Source organism: Babylonia areolata, chromosome 24 (genome assembly GCF_041734735.1).
Source record: "Babylonia areolata isolate BAREFJ2019XMU chromosome 24, ASM4173473v1, whole genome shotgun sequence".
NCBI lineage: Eukaryota > Metazoa > Mollusca > Gastropoda > Neogastropoda > Buccinidae > Babylonia > Babylonia areolata.
This window is the reverse complement of record NC_134899.1, coordinates 8,204,111-8,221,610: the sequence shown is the minus strand read 5'-3', so window position 1 is coordinate 8,221,610 and position 17,500 is coordinate 8,204,111. Positions and strand designations below refer to the sequence as shown.

The window sequence follows — 17,500 nt, the reverse complement described above, 5'->3', positions numbered from 1 at the left end:
CCTATTAATAACAAGCCTCCTTCTCTACCACCCATCCATCCACACAACCGAAAATGGGACCTGACCTTGGACACAAAAAAACAGACAGTAGCCGATCATAGCAGAGAGTGCCAAGAAGGTCCACTGTGACAATTAATAATTACTTTTTTTTTGCTCTGATCTCCAAGGTCAACATCATGAGAATGCTAGTTCCTGGAGTTACTCCGTGTGTACAGGCATTCAGAAGATCAGGTACGCACGTCAAAGATTCTCATTCTGATTCTGATTCATATGATCGAAGGAGAAGAAGAAGAAGAGGAAAAAGTGTGTGTGTGTGTGTGTGTGTGTGTGTGTGTGTGTGTGTGTGTGTGTGTGTGTGTGTGTGTGTGTGTGAGAGCGTGCGTGTACACGTGTGGTCATGCGCATGCACAAGCCAAGCATGAATATTGCACATATATCTGATTTCCTACAGTAGTTCAGTTTGCTAGGTGGTTTTCCAGTCGTGTTTGTACTTTTTGTGACCTACCTCCCAGTAGTTCTTGTGACCTCTGTCCCACTTGGTAATAAAAACATATTCTGTTTTATTGTATTCTGTTCTTCTCCACCCACCAACAAAACACATACACATACACATGCACACAATCACAAAACACAGGCACCCACCCAAGCACAATAACAAACACACACACACACACACACACACACACACACACACACACATTAAAACACACACAAAAATGCATCCTCCCCACCTCTCTCCCACTAGAGACAGACAGACAGACACACACACACACACACACACACACACACACATACACACACACACACGTACACGTAAGAAAATCCTGCTCCTTCCCCACCTCTCTCCCTCTACAAATAGACAGATAGAAACACACACACACACACACACACACACCAGACAGAAACACACACACACGCGCGCGCGCGCGCTCACGCAGACACACACGCGCGCGCACACACACACACACGCACAAACACACACACAAACGGTTACACACACACACACGTACACGTAAAAAAAACCCCCAAACAACTGCACCGTTCCCACCTCTCTCCCTCTACGGTCAAGCAGACAAACACACACACACACACACACACACACACACACACACACACACACACACACACACACAAAACAAAAAAACTGGGTTCAGTGACTGACTGACCAACTACCTCACCTTCGGGACGAAGAGGAGGCAGAGGGTGACGGTGGTGGAGAGGAACATGAAGGCACTGTCGATGGCGTAGGCCAGGGTGGGCTGGGAGGACAGGATGTTGGACAGCACCACCACGCACACGCTCATCAGCACCACGTTGTACACGTTGAAGCCGATGTACTGCGAGTCGTTGAGGGCCGGGATCTTCACGTGCCGAGTCTCCCAGGCCATGTACACCCCGAACAGGAGCAGCAGACCTGTGAACAGTAGTGGCGGCAGTCGTATGTTTCAAAGAGAAGGTGTGGAAAAAAAGGCCCCCTTCGCCCCCCTCCCCCTCCAAAAACCCAAATCATTTTGACATTGTTGCTTTGAGTCCAGTAAACCTTGAAACAATGGCCGTTGTCAATCTCAAATGGAGGTGTCAAAACAATCATTCTGACTGTTGCTTTATGTCCAGCAGACCTGTGTGACCGTTGTCAATCTCAAATGGAGGTGTCAAAACAATCATTTTGACATTGTTGGGTTAAGTACAGTAGACCTGCAACAGAGACGGCAGTTGTCAGTTCCAAAGAGGAGGTGTCAAAACAATCATTTTGACATTGTTGCTTTTACTTTGTCCAGCAGAACTGCACAGTGTCAGTGACTGTTTCACCAAGGTGGAGTGATGGCCTAGAGGTAACGCGTCCGCCTAGGAAGCGAGAGAATCTGAGCGCGCTGGTTCGAATCACGGCTCAGCCGTCGATATTTTCTCCCCCTCCACTAGACCTTGAATGGTGGTCTGGACGCTAGTCATTCGGATGAGACGATAAACCGAGGTCCCGTGTGCAACATGCACTTAGCGCACGTGAAAGAACCCACGGCAACAACAGGGTTGTTCCTGGCAAATTCTGTAGAAAACTCCACTTCGATAGAAAAACAAATAAAACTGCACGCAGGAAAACAACAACAAAAATTTGGGTGGCGCTGTAGTGTAGCGATGCGCTCTCCGTGGGGAGAGCAGCCAGAATTTCACACAGAGAAATATGTTGTGACAAAAAAAAAAAAAAAAAAAAAGAAAAAAAAGAAAGAAAAATACGAAATAATACGAAAGGTGTCAAAGCAAGCGGACTTATCCATATAAGACGTGCACACTGTCAGCTTGGCTAGTAAAGTCAAAGCAAAGCAAGAGTTTTATTTCTTGGACCCACTGGGGGGGCTGGTTTGGGGTTGGGGGCCGGGGGTGAGGTGTCACTGAGACGTTACACTCATCAATCTTTTTACATATGTAATACAAGTAAAAAAAAAAAAGTGATGCCAAAACTAAACAACATTTGAAAAACAAAACAAAACAAAACAAAAAAAAAAAACAAAAACAAAAAAACCACAACCCAAACCAACCAACCAAACAAACAAACAAAAACAACAACAACCCCCAAACAACAACACTCGAGCATAACAAACAAGTGCATATAGCAACATTCATTTTTTTCCTAGCAGTTGACATAATACTATAGCAAAAAAAAAAAAAAAAAAAAAAAAAAAAAAAAAGCATGCATGCTGTCACTTTCGCGGACAGATCATCATACCAAACTTGCACTTTTTCAGTTTTCACGTTTATTTTGTTTAATTGTCTTTTTAATCCATATGATAATAATGTTTTTTTACACAAACCTACGGTAGGCTTCAAAAGCCTGACCAGCGTATTGGGTGAACGTGAAGATGAGGCATACACTCCTTTCTTTTACAGCAGATGTCGTGCAGAGCATATCGATCAGTCCACACGCTTAGAACAGACACCTCCTTGAAACTGAATATGGTGACAAAGCGTGCGGCCTGCTCCAAATAGACGCACATTGTGGAGTGATGGCCTAGAGGTAACGCGTCCGCCTAGGAAACGAGAGAATCTGAGCGCGTTGGTTCGAATCACGGCTCAGCCGCCGATATTTTCTCCCCCTCCACTAGAAATTGAGTGGTGGTTTGGACGCTAGTCATTCGGATGAGACGATAAACCGAGGTCCCGTGTGCAGCATGCACTTAGCGCACGTGAAAGAACCCACGGTAACAGAAGGGTTATTCCTGGCAAAATTCTGTAGAAAACTCCACTTCGATAGGAAAAATAAATAAAACTGCATGCAGGAAAAAATACACAAAAATGGGTGTCGCTGCAGTGTAGCGACGCGCTCTCCGTGGGGAGAACAGCCCTAATTTCACACAGAGAAATCTGTTGTGACAAAAAAAGAGAAATACAAATACAATATAATACATAGTTTCAGTTTCAGTGTCTCTTTCAAGGAGATGTCAAACAAAGCGTGCAGGCTAATCCATATACGCCAAACGACTTAACGGCGTGGAAATAAAACCGGTCATACACGTAAAAACTCATTCGTACACAACATGGAAGGTAGGTGTTTAACCCCACGACCAAAAACCGAAAGGAAGAAAGAAATACATTGATGAACAGGAGAAGAAAAAGCGGATAATGATGAGAGTTGTGAGGAGGAGGGGACAGGAAAGGATAAAGGAGGAAGAGAAGGAAGAAAAGTTAATGGATGGGTATGAAGAGTGGGACATGCAAAAAGACCGGACAGAAGAAGAAGAAGAAGAAGAAGAAGAAGAAGAAGAAGAAGAAGAAGAAGAAGAACTGCTACCATTACAACAACAGCAACTGCTACTACTACAACTGTTACCACTACCACAGCAGCAGCAGCAGCAGCAGCAACAACAGCAGCAGCAACAAGAAGACAACAAGAAGAAGACGAAGAACAGAATGATGACAACGAAGAAGATGATGACGACAATGATGATGATGATGATGATGTTAAAGAATTGTCTGAAACTGGGTAATGCAAAGACGGAAGCCAGCCCCACTCTCCTTCCTGTCTGTCGGTGGACCCTTTTACTCTCCCCACCTCCCCCGAGCCCCCCATGCCGTTCTTCTTGGAAACACCATCACCCCGCTCTCTGATCACGTGCTCCACATCGACGTTCGCTTTGATCAGGATTGTCCAATACATCAACATATTTCAATAACATGTCTGGCCCCATACTTTGAACCCCGACACTCCATTCACCACCTCCCCATACATGTATCATCCAAGACAGTAGTTAGTGTCTGCTCTGTCTGGACACAGGCTGGTACAAGCAAAAATTTTGATGTCATCCAGCATGGTTATTGACAGAAACTCTGAAAACTTCTACAAGCTCGAAACACGGACTCTAAACTCCTTTTTACATCACAATACCCCTATTTTTTCATGAACGAAGCTGATTTCCACTTGAACAAGGAAGTAAAAGTGATTGTTCAGGCAGAGAAGTGGCAGACTGCACTAAAGTAAAAAAAATGACGACCAGAAAATGAAATGTTGAGACCAAAAGAAAGAAATCAATGCATTACTTTCTGGAAGGAGTTCGACGACCATGAATATCATTTCAGCTAACTGTCAAATTTCCAACGGGGACCAGGTTCACTCTAAAATGAAGTATTTGTTTATGAAGCGAATAATCAATTTTCTTTCTTTCTTTCTTTCCTGCTCCGTCTCCTCCTCCTTCTTCTTCTTCGTCGTCTTCATCGTCTGTTCCATCAATGCAGTCCCCGTGATGAATTTGACTGTCTTCCAAAGACTGTCCAGACATCCCACAGCAATGAAAGACGAGTTCAATTCACAGAACACAGTGAACGAAAAAACTTTTAAATCACATGATTAGATATTGTTGCACAGGAGGAAATGCTTGTTCCATTTAATAGGCATGACTGGAAGAATAAATACACGGTTTTTACTTAATAACACCAACGCGAAACAACACAGAAGTGCCGTTGGAAAGCAAGTCTAGACTATTCAACAGAACATTCGCTGCACTGTTGTAAAATCTTTTGAAGTTCTATTCTGTTTTGACACAACTGTTCGTGAGTACTTATATGATGAAATGACATCAAATTACCTTTTGGGTGTGATGAAAACGATGTCAGAATTCTTTTGGAGTGTTTTGAACAAGACACCAAGATAGTTGTCGAGTATTATGGACACTAAATCAGAAATGTAGCTTCATCTGGGGCATACCTTTTCTGTCTCTGTGGGCTGTCATTTTACATTTGGCGTGAATGACACGTTTTGTTCAGTTGATATTTTTTTTTCTGTGTTAGCCGATACTCTACAATCAGAATTTTGCTTTCTCGTTTTCTCTTAGTAACCAAGTTTTAGCTATGTAAACAGCCGGCTAAATTGAACAGATTTTGAGACAAAGCTGATGTAAAACAAATAGTGTTCGTAAGGGTGTTGAACCTTTGTAACTGTTTAAAGCTCAACGATCACGAAGTAAAAGCAGAGTTCAAAAGACAAACCAAAACGAGCAAGACGTATAATGCCAGAGCATGAAGTGATACCATTACTACAACCACTACTATTGTCATAACGACAATGCAGGTTGAAGCTCACACAGTCCGATCAAGGAGTTCGTGGCGATTTCAACAGAAATGATTCATTCATGAACATACATACACACACCATATATAAACAAGCGTATGCACACACAAATAAACACACATGCACACGCATCTATTTTCTCTTGTCAATTTGGAGCATTCTCGATATTTACAAAAAGCATGACCGCCGACGTTAATCTTATGAAAGAAATAAACTCCTACGGTGGTGCTTAAGAAAGTATTTACATAGCCTCAGACTCAGACAAAGTTAATCTTCAAAATTATTGAGGTTTTCTTCAGACGCCATCGATTCCCACCCAGACAGTGGTGAAAGACTTCTGTGGACCACCCAAGTTGAGTATCATCCATTTCGCCACGTGTCTTTGATGTCATATGTTCCAAGTGTCCATACCGATACTGAAGATGTCTGTATTTTCATTCGCCCGGGATATGTTATGGAAGGAAGCGTAGAATACAGCCCTCGTTGTGTGTAGACTCCAAACAACGCGGCTTTCCACAGCATCGTCGCTGTTATCTTCATCTCCGTCGATCGTTATCAACAAAGAATTAAAAAAAACAAACTTCATCAAACTTTCATGGACCAGAATCTGGCCTGGCTATGCCTGTGAATTGATGATTAGAGATTAGTGGTGTGGGAAACCGCACATAATATGAGTCAGTGAATATAAAGCAGTCTTTCTTGCATTAGAAGCGACTGCGACATTTTTTTTCACGTGCATAAAGGGCATTCAATGCATTGGCAGTTTGTGTTTTTTCAGTTCGGGAAAGATGGGATTGGGTTGTTGTTGGAGAGCTGTGTATAGTGTGTGTGTGTGTGTGTGTGTGTGTGTGTGTGTGTGTGTGTGTGTGTGTGTGTGTGTGTGTGTGTGTGTGTGTGTGTGTGTGTGTGTGTGTGTGTGTGTGTTCGAACGTGTGAACTATTGTTGTTTTAGAGGTTTTTTTTGCTTTTTTTTTTGGTGGGTGGGGGGAGGAAGAAGTTGTTGGGGAAAATATATGTACATGAGCACGCGTCCATGCTTGAGTGCATGTCACCTCACCATGCACGACAGCATCACTGACACATACAAACACATGCACACACACACACACACACACAGAGGCACATACATACATGCATACAGATATACATGCACACAAACAGAAAGGCATGTAGTTTAGTTCAAAGTTTCTCAGGGAAGCGTCACTGTGTTCGGACAAATCCATACACGCTACACCACATCTGCGAAACACATGCCTGACCAGCAGCATAACCCAACACGCTGATCAGGCCTTATGTGTCGCAATCGGAAGTGGATTTCTTCAAAAGAAATTTGCCAGGGGACAACACATGTTGTCATGCGTTCTTTTCCAGTGCGCAAAGTTCATATTGCATACGGGACCTGGGTTTATCGTCTCATCCGAATGACTAGATGCTCCGTATTAGTTTCCAGTCAAACGTGGGAGAAAGGATGAGACAGGGATATAGGAAAAAATGATAACAACAAACAAACAAACAGACAGTTGACCTTTATATGCGTAGAAGGCGCCCATCCATTTTTGCAGGTGCGCAGAGTTGCAGGTTGTCAGCTGGGTCAGGAATACTAGGTCCTCATCCTCTTCTGATGACTGCAACACAACACACACATAAACACATCTGAATAGGAAGGAAGATGGATAGGGAGAGAGGGGATGAGGGAGAGAAGGGAGGAGGGAGGAAGGTATGGAGGGGGGGAGGAGATGGGTAGGCAGGTAAGGAGGGAAATAGGGGGAAGGCGAATATGAAGGACGGAAGGTAGAAAAACGAGGAAGATGAATAAGAATGTAAGAAGGAAGGTGCGTAGGTAGGTAGGGAGGGAGAAAGAAAGTTGCAAGGTATGTATGTAGGTATGTATGTAGGTAGGTAGGTAGGTATGAATGTATGTATGTATATATGTATGTATGTATATATGTATGTATGTAGGTAGGTAGGTAGGTAGGTACGTATGTAGGTAGGTAGGTAGGTAGGTAGGTAGGTAGGGAGTGAAGTAGAAATTGGGTAAGAAGGTAGGGAGTAAGAAGGAAAGTTGCAAGGTATGTAAGTAGGCAGGTGGGTAGGTAGGAAGGTAGGGAGTGGAGTAGAAGTTGGGTACGTAGGTAGGAAGGGAGAAGGAAAGTGGGTAGGTAGGGAGGGAGGTATATTGGTAGGTTGATAAGTAAGGAGGAACGGAGGAATGTCGACAGATTGGTTGGTAGGTAGGTTGGAAGGTACGGACGGATACCAGAAATTGCTAAGTTGCTGAGCGGTGGACATTAAAAGTACTCCATGCCAGTCCTGTGGCAGAGAGGCCATGCGAATAATCCAACAGTTTCACAACAGAAATGGAAGCTGTGTCCAATTGCTTTCCATTAGACCATTTTCAAAACGTAGGTAAATCTGCGGGCAGTAATGGAAGGGTGCGTCCTTGGGTAGTTTTTTTTCCGATATAATATAGAAATTGCACACACACACACACACACACACACGTACGCGTGCGCGCGTGCGCCGTCCTTAAACAGCCACATCTCCATGTGCCCACTCTCTTCGTGCTCAATTCCCCAACGATATCAGTCATGGTAGGGGTTAACAATGACTCATTTACAAGGCAATGCAGTGGAGTGAGTACTGTTCATGATACGCCTGCATACGTAAGCTGATGTTCTTGATGTGAGCGTGCTTTGCTAAAACCAGACTGACCCACTGATTCATGACTCGCACGAAACTGTCCCACCCTTCCATCACTCGCTCCCTCCCTCCCTGCACTGAATAAGTGGACGGTTCCTCTTTGAGTTCAACTCTTGGCCACAACAGAGCTATATCTGCATCCTGCTCCACTCTCTAGCAAAGTCAGTGTCAGTTTTAGTCAACACAATTTCAGCCATTGCGAGATGGGTTGACGTTTTCCTTGTGAACCCCCTTACCATTATTTTTAGAATAATTCATATTTTCGTCATCTTCAAGAGGTTGATTTGTTATTAAATGATTTCCATACTAGCCCCTTTTTTTTCCTATTTCTTACTTCACGCAGTTATTTGTACATTTATATTAATTCTTTGTCTTCCTTCAGAAAATGTGTTCACTAGTGAGAGTGAAGGGGAGGCGGCTCAAACGGAATTTTATTTCAAGATTCCCCCCCCCCCCCCCAGATTTTTATATCCTTTTTTAAAAAACTTAGTTAAACCTTTGTTTGTCACTTGTCTTGTAAGCTCACTGAGGTGGACCAGGGAGTAATCCTTCCGAAGGGTAACACATTTCACGCAGTTTTGCAGTGCCCCACGTCCTGTGCCATGGACCTTCAGCCTTTGTTAGTCAGGTAGCGTTGGTGCTCCAGTTGTCTGCTGGCTGCTATCTTCATGCTGCCCTCTTCTCAGTGTTGTCGTCGTTGGCTTTCGTGCCCTTATCTTCATCGCCGTCATCGTTTTTCTCCGTCCAAGTCATCGTTTTCTCTTCTGGTGTTGCGCATCAGAGTGCATTGCAGATACACATAATTATGTGTGTGTGAAATGGTTAACAAACACTGTGCAAGCATGAAATAAAAATGTCAAAGAGACCGAATTATGGCATCATAAACAAAACTCTTTTTAGCGAACTTGTGGATAAGTTTTCAGTGCACTAAGTCATCACAAAAAACAAAACAAAAAACAACAACAAAAAATCCAGGTTGAGAGAAAGAAAAGCCAGTGTCACACATGACCAGTCTGTGGTGGGGAAAGAGAGGAAGTCTTATTGTGTGGGTGTGGGGGAAAGCGTGTGTGTGTGTGTGTGATACACTTTGTTGGTATGATAAACCTAGTTGTGTTCTAGATTATAATATTGCTTTCTGAAATCCTCCATGTCTAAACTAACTATCAAATCTTGAATCACGTGTGTGTGTGATTGTGTGTGTGTGTGTGTGTGTGTGTGTGTGTGTGTGTGAGAGAGAGAGAGAGAGGAGCAGGCACACATATGCAAAAAGAAAAAAAAAGTACAACCCAAAAAACCCACCCCCAAAACAAAAAAGAACTCGTCCAAAATGCAAATGACCAGTTCTGCAATCCCCCAGAACCTCTTCACCCACCACGAAACGAACACAGAGCGTTAAAAAAAAAAAGCAAGAAAAAAGAGCACACCCCCACACAAAAAAAGCGGCTCTGGTTTATGATACTGGTGACAAGGGAGCTCACTACGTCAGGAATCCCGGTGATGGCTCAGAATGTGTACTGTAATTACGGCAGCGACAGCGCAAGAATGAAGCCGTCAGCTGGTTACGTGATGGCGACATAAACCACGTGACTTCCGGCCCGACCTTTTGTCCCCAGATGTTTCTCCCACTGTGCCTGGCCGACGTGGAATGCGGAAGACGTGTTGTGATATCTACTTTTTGTTATATCTCCCGCCAACGCTGAGACACTGATAGGACCATTGCCTGGGCTACAGTGTTCCAGACGTTTGATGCGTTTACCATCTTTATTGATCCGATAAGAGCAGCAGACTCTCCTGCCATCACCAGCAAAAGCAACGAAAGAGACAATAACAATGTTTTATTCTTCAATTCAAGGAGGTTCTTTCTTTCCTTTCTGAACGCTTAGCCACTGATTGGAATAATGGCCTGTTTCAGCACCAACAGGAGTTTAGTGTGTTTCCCCTCTTATCAATCTGCATATTGCAATCAATTTGCGTTATAAGTGTTAGGAATGTTTGCTCTGTGTGCGTTTGTGTATGTGTGCGTTTGTGTGTGTGTGTGTGGTGTGTGTGCATGTGTTTGTGTGTGTGTGTGTGTGTGTGTGTGTGTGGTCATGAAATCTTAGCGTTGTGGTGCACTGTTATCCAGCTCCAACATGTATTTAGCCGCATTATATATTTTTCCATCACTATAAGACGGAAGAAGGAAAACAGTGCAATGGGGCCGTTTCATCCGATACCCCAAGTCAAACCATCCTTACCCCGCATGCATGTCACCATCTCCCCTTCTCCCACACTTAACCATCCCTCCTCTCCAAACCTGACCAGCACGCTGGCGATATGCACAGGTCAGGCATCTGCTTCCTTTTTCTTTAAAACAGGTGTGCTGAAGGGTATATGTGTCAGTTCACACGCTTTGACACACCTTGAAGCTGAAATTGAAACCGAACTAACCATCCCCCATTCTCCTACACATTTAACCATCTCCCTTTTTCTTCAGATTTTACCTCTGCCCCATTAAATTTATTTATTTATTTATTTATTTTTTTACATCTAACCATCTCCCTTTCTCCCCCTCATTTAACCATATCCCATTCGTCTTGACACTTAGCTACCTCAACTTTCCTCAGATTTAACATGCCCCAATTGATCGTGCATTTAATCATTCCTTCCTCTCCCCCAGTTTTCTGGTCTTCCATAAACAACTTTTCCAAACGTCTGTCTTGCTTATATGCACTTCCCCGTACCCCCCCCCCCCCCCCCCCCCCCCCTCACCACCATCTCTTTCCCTTCCCTATTATCTTTATCCCATCACAGCGTTACTTCATATTTCAGCCTCTTTCTTTTCATTTTCCTACCTTTGACTTTTCATGCATGTGTGCAGATTGAGAAAGAAGAGAGCAATATATATATATATATATATATATATATATATATATATATATATATATATATGACTAAAACAAAGTTGAAAACCAACACCTATTTTGTATTTTAAAAAAAAAGAAGAAGAAGAATTGCTACTACCCTGCAGCTTTGTCACAGACTTCGCTCATAATAGGTGGCGTAATGTTATTTTTTACGTCATATTTCTGACACTATATGACGTCTTCTACTACGTAAATATAGCATGTTCTAAAGCATGTTCTAAATTTTCTTGCAGTTGTCTATATACATCTCTCTCTCTCTCTCTCTCTCTGTGTATCCTAGTGATGGTGTGTAACCACCACCACGACAAACCGGACTGGCAACTCCACGAATTCAGGGTTCACAACGAACACACACACACACACACACACACACACACACACACACACACACACACACATATATATATATATATATATATATATATATATATATCCCTCTATCTTATGTGGAGTGATGGCCTAGAGGTAACGCGTCCGCCAAGGAAGCGAGAGAATCTGAGCGCGCTGGTTCGAATCACGAGTCAGCCGCCGATGTTTTCTCCCCCTCCACTAGACCTTGAGTGGTGGTCTGGACGCTAGTCATTCGGATGAGACGATAAACCGAGGTCCCGTGTGCAGCATGCACTTAGCGCACGTAAAAGAACCCACGGTAACAAAAGGGTTGTTCCTGGCAAAATTCTGTAGAAAAATCCACTTGGATAGGAAAAACATAAAACTGCACGCAGGAAAAAGAAAAAAAGAAAAAAAGGTGGCACTGTAGTGTAGCGACGCGCTCTCCCTGGGGAGAGCAGCCCGAATTTCACACAGAGAAATCTGTTGTGATAAAAAAAAAGAAAAAGAAAAAAAGAAATACAAATACAAATCTCTCCCCCGCTCTCTTGAATTACTGGCTACTTCCTTGGTGTGTGTCCTAGTTCCTCACCCCTCAGCCAGCTATTCCTCGGTCTGCTTATTCTCTGCTTCTCCAGCTCCCATTTCTATTTCCACTTGATTGTAGATGGTCCTGGACTGGCAGTGTCTCCATTTCTAGCAAAGCACCACCAAGCTGAAGATGGCCTTACGTTCAGTTCTTCCAGGAAGCAGAACAGCGTGTAGTCGATTCAGTTGGCGTTCTTCCACATTCTTATATGTATTTGACTGTGCTTTCATATCTGTGAAACTGCATGTTTGGTGCATATCTGTTATGCATGTGTGGGTGTGTGTGTGAATGTGTGTCTTCATGTTTTACATTCATTTGCTTATTTATCATCATTGTTGTCTTATTTATTTATTTATTATTATTATTATTATTACTACCACTACTACTACCTTTTTTTATATTATGATTATCTATTTATTTATTTATTTATTTATTTATGTAAGCTTATCTATTATTTATTCACCCTTTTTTTTCTCAAGGCCTGATTAATCGCGTTGGGTTACGCTGCTGGTCAGGCATCTGCTAGGCAGATGTGGTGTAGCGTATATGGATTTGTCCGAACGCAGTGACGCCTCCTTGAGCTACTGAAACTGAAAACTGAAACCACATTCTGCGTCAATTTTCAAATTACTACAGCATGGAGGATTAGTCCGACAACATCGTTAACAAAATGCCCAAACGTTACCCATAAGTGCATGTACGGACTAAAAACATAAAAAAGTCCACGCAGTCTATCCCACGCGAAGAGGATTTACTAAATGTTTGACCTGTCTGTAAACCAAACAGCATTCTTTCAGAGCCTGTCTTACTGAATGCTTCGTATTCGTGAGAACAAAAACGCCACATGCTGATGTTCCCACATGGACCGTATTAAGAAGATACCTGACCCAGTGCAAAACCCAACCCGGATGATCAAATTGTGATGGGCTGCTTGATTTTTTTTTTTTTTTTTTTTTTTTAATGATACGCCTTTTTTTTTTTTTTTTTTTTTTTTTTAAAGGCCGTGCGTATTTTGTTACATTTATGTCAGCGTACATGACAGATTGTAGATTTCTGAGAAAAAAAAAGAAGCTAAGAACGGTATAAGACCACTTTAGTGGGAGTGCTTTTAGAAAGAAAGGGGGTATAAGGAGAAAGACCTAAGCCATTGTGCATTCATAAAACGAAAAGGAAAAGAACAAAAAAAAAGAAGAAAGATGAGCAAGAGTCGAAGAAGGTGAAGGTTGTGGAGGCTGAGAAGCTGTGGAGAAAAGAGGAGGAAGAAGAAAAGCAGAAAGAAAAGAGTAGAACAACAACAACACGAACAGCAGCAAGAACAAGAAGCACAAGACGAAGAACAATAACAAGATCAAGATTACGAACAAGGTGAAGAACAAGAAAAAGAAGAGGAAGGAAGTTCTTCCATTTCTAGATCCACCATATATAAGACCACTTAAAGGCACATGCACACACATGTTCTCTCATACATGTGTGCATGCATGTTCACACACACAAACACACAGACACACACACACACACACACACACACACACACACACACAACTTCCTGGCTCACATATGTGAACGGGTGGCTGAGAGACTTGTGGAAAAAAAGCCATTATCATTTCGCTGAATATGCACAACTCGCACAGAAAACAAAGAATATATATATATATATATATATATTCCCCCCTCTCTGTGTGTCTGTCTCTGTTTCCTTAGTTTTTGTGTCGGTCGATGATATTGGTGGTGGCATTTTGTTTTCTTTTTCGTGCCCTGTTATTGTCGTGTTCAGGAAACACTCACTGCTATCTTGTAAAAACGGAAACATGTGTCTGTGGGAGGGGTTCGGGTGAGTTGCAACTCACACAGCAAAGAAGGCTGGAAAAGTTAACTTCGACAAACTTGTTAGTCGACTATTCGACACTCAAATTGAGCCAGTGAGCGAAACGAATCAGTGCACAAGTTTGCCTTCAAAAGATTTCCTAGTGTCCCCCTGGATGCTTTAAATAAACTAGTAGCCAAAATTGAAAAACTGGTGGATATGTGCTGTGAAACTAAGGCATCAACTGAAATGTATCAACGAAAAGAAATGTCTTCATTGTGGCTTCACAAGGGGATGTTTGTTTATATATTCAGTTGTCATTTCTATAAAAACAACATTGCCCTTGATGGTGAGATATGTGTGAACAATGGAGTATTGATGACTGACATGATTGTTGTTGTTGTTGTCTCGTTCGTCAATATCACTGACATGATATTGGCTGTGTTCTGTGATGCTGAATTTGTAAGCTTCTATTCATTTGAAGAAAGGAACTTCTTTTGCAAGGGTGAAGAATGGAATACCAAAACAAAGCACTGTTATTTTCTCTCTCCTTGCTTTTGCTGGCGACGGCAACATAATCTGTGCCACCATCAGATCAATACAACACAATGTTGGAAACAACAACAACAACAAAAACATGGACAGTTTAACTCGTCCTCCACATTCCATGCCAGCCAACCACAGTGGGAGAAACATCTGGGGACAAAGGATGGGCCAGAAGTCACGTGGTTTATGTCGTCATCACGTAACGAGGTCACGGCTTCATTCTTGCGCTGTCGCTGCCGTAATAACAGTACACCTTCTGAGCACATCACCGGGATTCCTGACGTAGTGAGCTCCCTTGTCACCGGTGTCATAAACTAGAGCCGTTTTTTTTTTCTTTTTTTTTTTCTTTTTAAATAAATACGTTCTGTGTTCGTTTCGTGGTTGGTTGGAGAAAGTTTTTGGTGGGTTCGTGGGACTGGGCGTTATTGGATCATTTGCATGTTGGATGAGGTGGCAGTCTTCACACACACACACACACACACACACACACACATGGCATCCATGCCATAAGCCGTGAGCAATAGTGAAGCGAATATTTTAAAACTCATACATGGCATTGCCCATTACATGAAATGGGCACTATATTTTGCTCATTGATGCCAAGAGCAATTTCATAGATTGGGTGTAACACACACACACACACACACACACACACACACACACACACACACACACACACACATATATATATATATATATATATATATATATACATACATGCAAACAAACACACACACATACATACATACATACATATATACATGTGTGTGTATATGTATGTGTGCGTGTGTTTGTGTGAGTGTGTGCGTGTGTGTTCATGAGTATATTGCGTGAAGGCTTCTCTGTTCCGAAGTTCTGCAACGCATGTGCCACCGCACTGCATTTCCATAACAACCAGACACATGAAGGAAAAGAGGACGGGTTGTTTCCTTCAACTAGAGGTGCCAGCCATTATCTCAGTCTCACATACCCCTCTTCCTCCTCCCACAAATTTCCAAGCCCCGTCATCAACAACTTTTTCTTTTTTCCAAAACGTCTGTCTTCAGCTCCTTCTGAACCCCCACCTCCACCCCAAACATCCCCACCCCTCCCTATCTCCAAGCCCTTCATCTTCATCCTTTCCCCACCCCCATTTTTGCCTATCCTTTCGCCACGATGGAGGCGGAGGAAGAGGAGGAGGAGGAAGAGGAGAGAAGGAGGAGAAGACGAAGAAGAAGAAGAAGAGGAGGAGGAGGCGGAAGAGGATGAGGGAGATTAAGGAGGACGAGCAGGAGTAGAAGTATGAGCAGGAGAAACAGCAGGAGGAGGAGGAGAAGAAGAAGAAGACGAAGAAGTAGCAGTAGTAGTAGCAGTAGTAGTATTAGTAGTTGCAGAAGAAGACAGGCAGCACCAGCAGCAGCAGCAGCAGCAGCAGCAGTAGTAGTAGTAGTAGTAGAAGAAGAAGAAGAAGAAGAAGAAGAAGAAACAACAACCGCAAGAACAAAAGGAACAAGAAGAATAGATAGAAGAAGAGAAAGAAAGCAACGTGGAAGAAGGATAAAGGAGATATATGAATACAAGATAAAATCACAGACACCCTCAGCATTGCTTTTTCCCCCATAAATCTTTTTTGCAACTCAAATTTTCGCCCCGATCTGAATTGATTCGTGCTGATGCACGGAACAAAAACCAGTTCCGGTGTAGCTGTCCATTCGTATCCCCTGTGAACTTTTACCCTCAGTCAAATCTGGCGAGGTCAGATTAACCCCAGGGGTCTATGTAGACTAGCTTTACAAAGGGAGTAAACTTCAACTGAACAGAACAGACAACCCTCCCCCGCCGCCTAACCCCCCACTCCAGCTGGGTTTTATTCCTTTCAAAATGGATATGGGAACCATTCTTGGCACAAATGACAACCAGGGGTTGATTTGTACCCTGTTAGATTCAATACAGGCTATCAAAGTAAATCCCCAACGTTTGCTTCCAGTTACTAATATTGAAGAGAAGGGGGGGCGGGGACTTAAAATTAATAAAGACTAGCCCAGAACGACGCCCCCTTCCCCCTCAACTCCACCCCCCACCTCCTCATCCCCCGTCCTCCCCTCTTCGCCAAATTACCTTTTCAATAGCTTGATGAAACCTGTAGTAAGGGAGGTAATTTCCAGTTAGAGGGGATGGCTCTGGATTTGCCACACGTCAGTCGGGTCTAGCCCACCCAGAATGTCCGCGGCGTAAAAAAAAACCGGTGGGTCACTGTGTGAGACTGCTACACCGGACGCAGACGGCACTGACGTGAAAAAGGCAGAGCGAGCGCCATTACCCGCTGTCTGGGACCTACATCATTTTCTCGTCTGGACGATTCCTGTCTCTTTTGTTTATCTTTTTAATATAGATTTTTTTTTATTCTTTGCCGTACCGTGCGCATGATTATACTCCACCCCACCACAATTCCTCACCCCACAGACACCCACATACGTTATTCTTGTAGATTTGGATTGAGCGCTACGCTTCAGACGTCTCTCTTACGAGCGTGAAACTTTGAGATACACTACTAGGTTTAATCTTAAACTCGAAAACATTGGCTGCCCAGGGCTCTGCCTTTTTTTTTTTTTTTTTTTTTTTTTTCCTCCAGATATCAAGGCCACAGTCAATTTACGTATTCATTTTGATGGAAAATATTTTGGTACTTGTTTTTTGTTGTTGTTGTTCTTTTTAATGTGTTTTCGCTCACCACCACATCTATTCTGTTTCTTTTTTTTATAATCGAAGCAGAACAGGAAACATTCACGTGGGCGGACACTCATATCAGGCACCTGTCTCTGTCACACACACACACTGGCAAACAGACAGACAGACAGACAGACAGACAGACACACACACACACACATACACATATATATATATATATATATATATATATTTATATATGGAGTGATGGCCTAGAGGTAACGCGTCCGCCTAGAAAGCGAGAGAACATGAGCGCACTGGTTCGGATCGCGGTACAGTCGCCAATAATTTCTCCCCCTCCACTAGACCTTGAGTTGTGGTCTGGACGCTTGTCATTCGGATGAGACGATAAACCGAGGTCC

General features: G+C 43.0%; 1 protein-coding gene across 1 annotated transcript in view; it reads right to left on the bottom strand.

Moving 5' to 3' along the window:
- LOC143299155 (uncharacterized) overlaps positions 1-17,500 on the bottom strand; it is a 352,942-nt gene that overhangs the window by 73,761 nt on the left and 261,681 nt on the right. Inside the window, exons 14-15 of the mRNA XM_076612285.1 lie at positions 7,083-7,182; positions 1,179-1,414 (exon numbers count right to left, since the gene is read on the bottom strand). Of these exons, the coding sequence (XP_076468400.1) occupies positions 1,179-1,414; positions 7,083-7,182 (336 nt within the window). The remainder of the gene's footprint in view (positions 1-1,178; positions 1,415-7,082; positions 7,183-17,500) is intronic.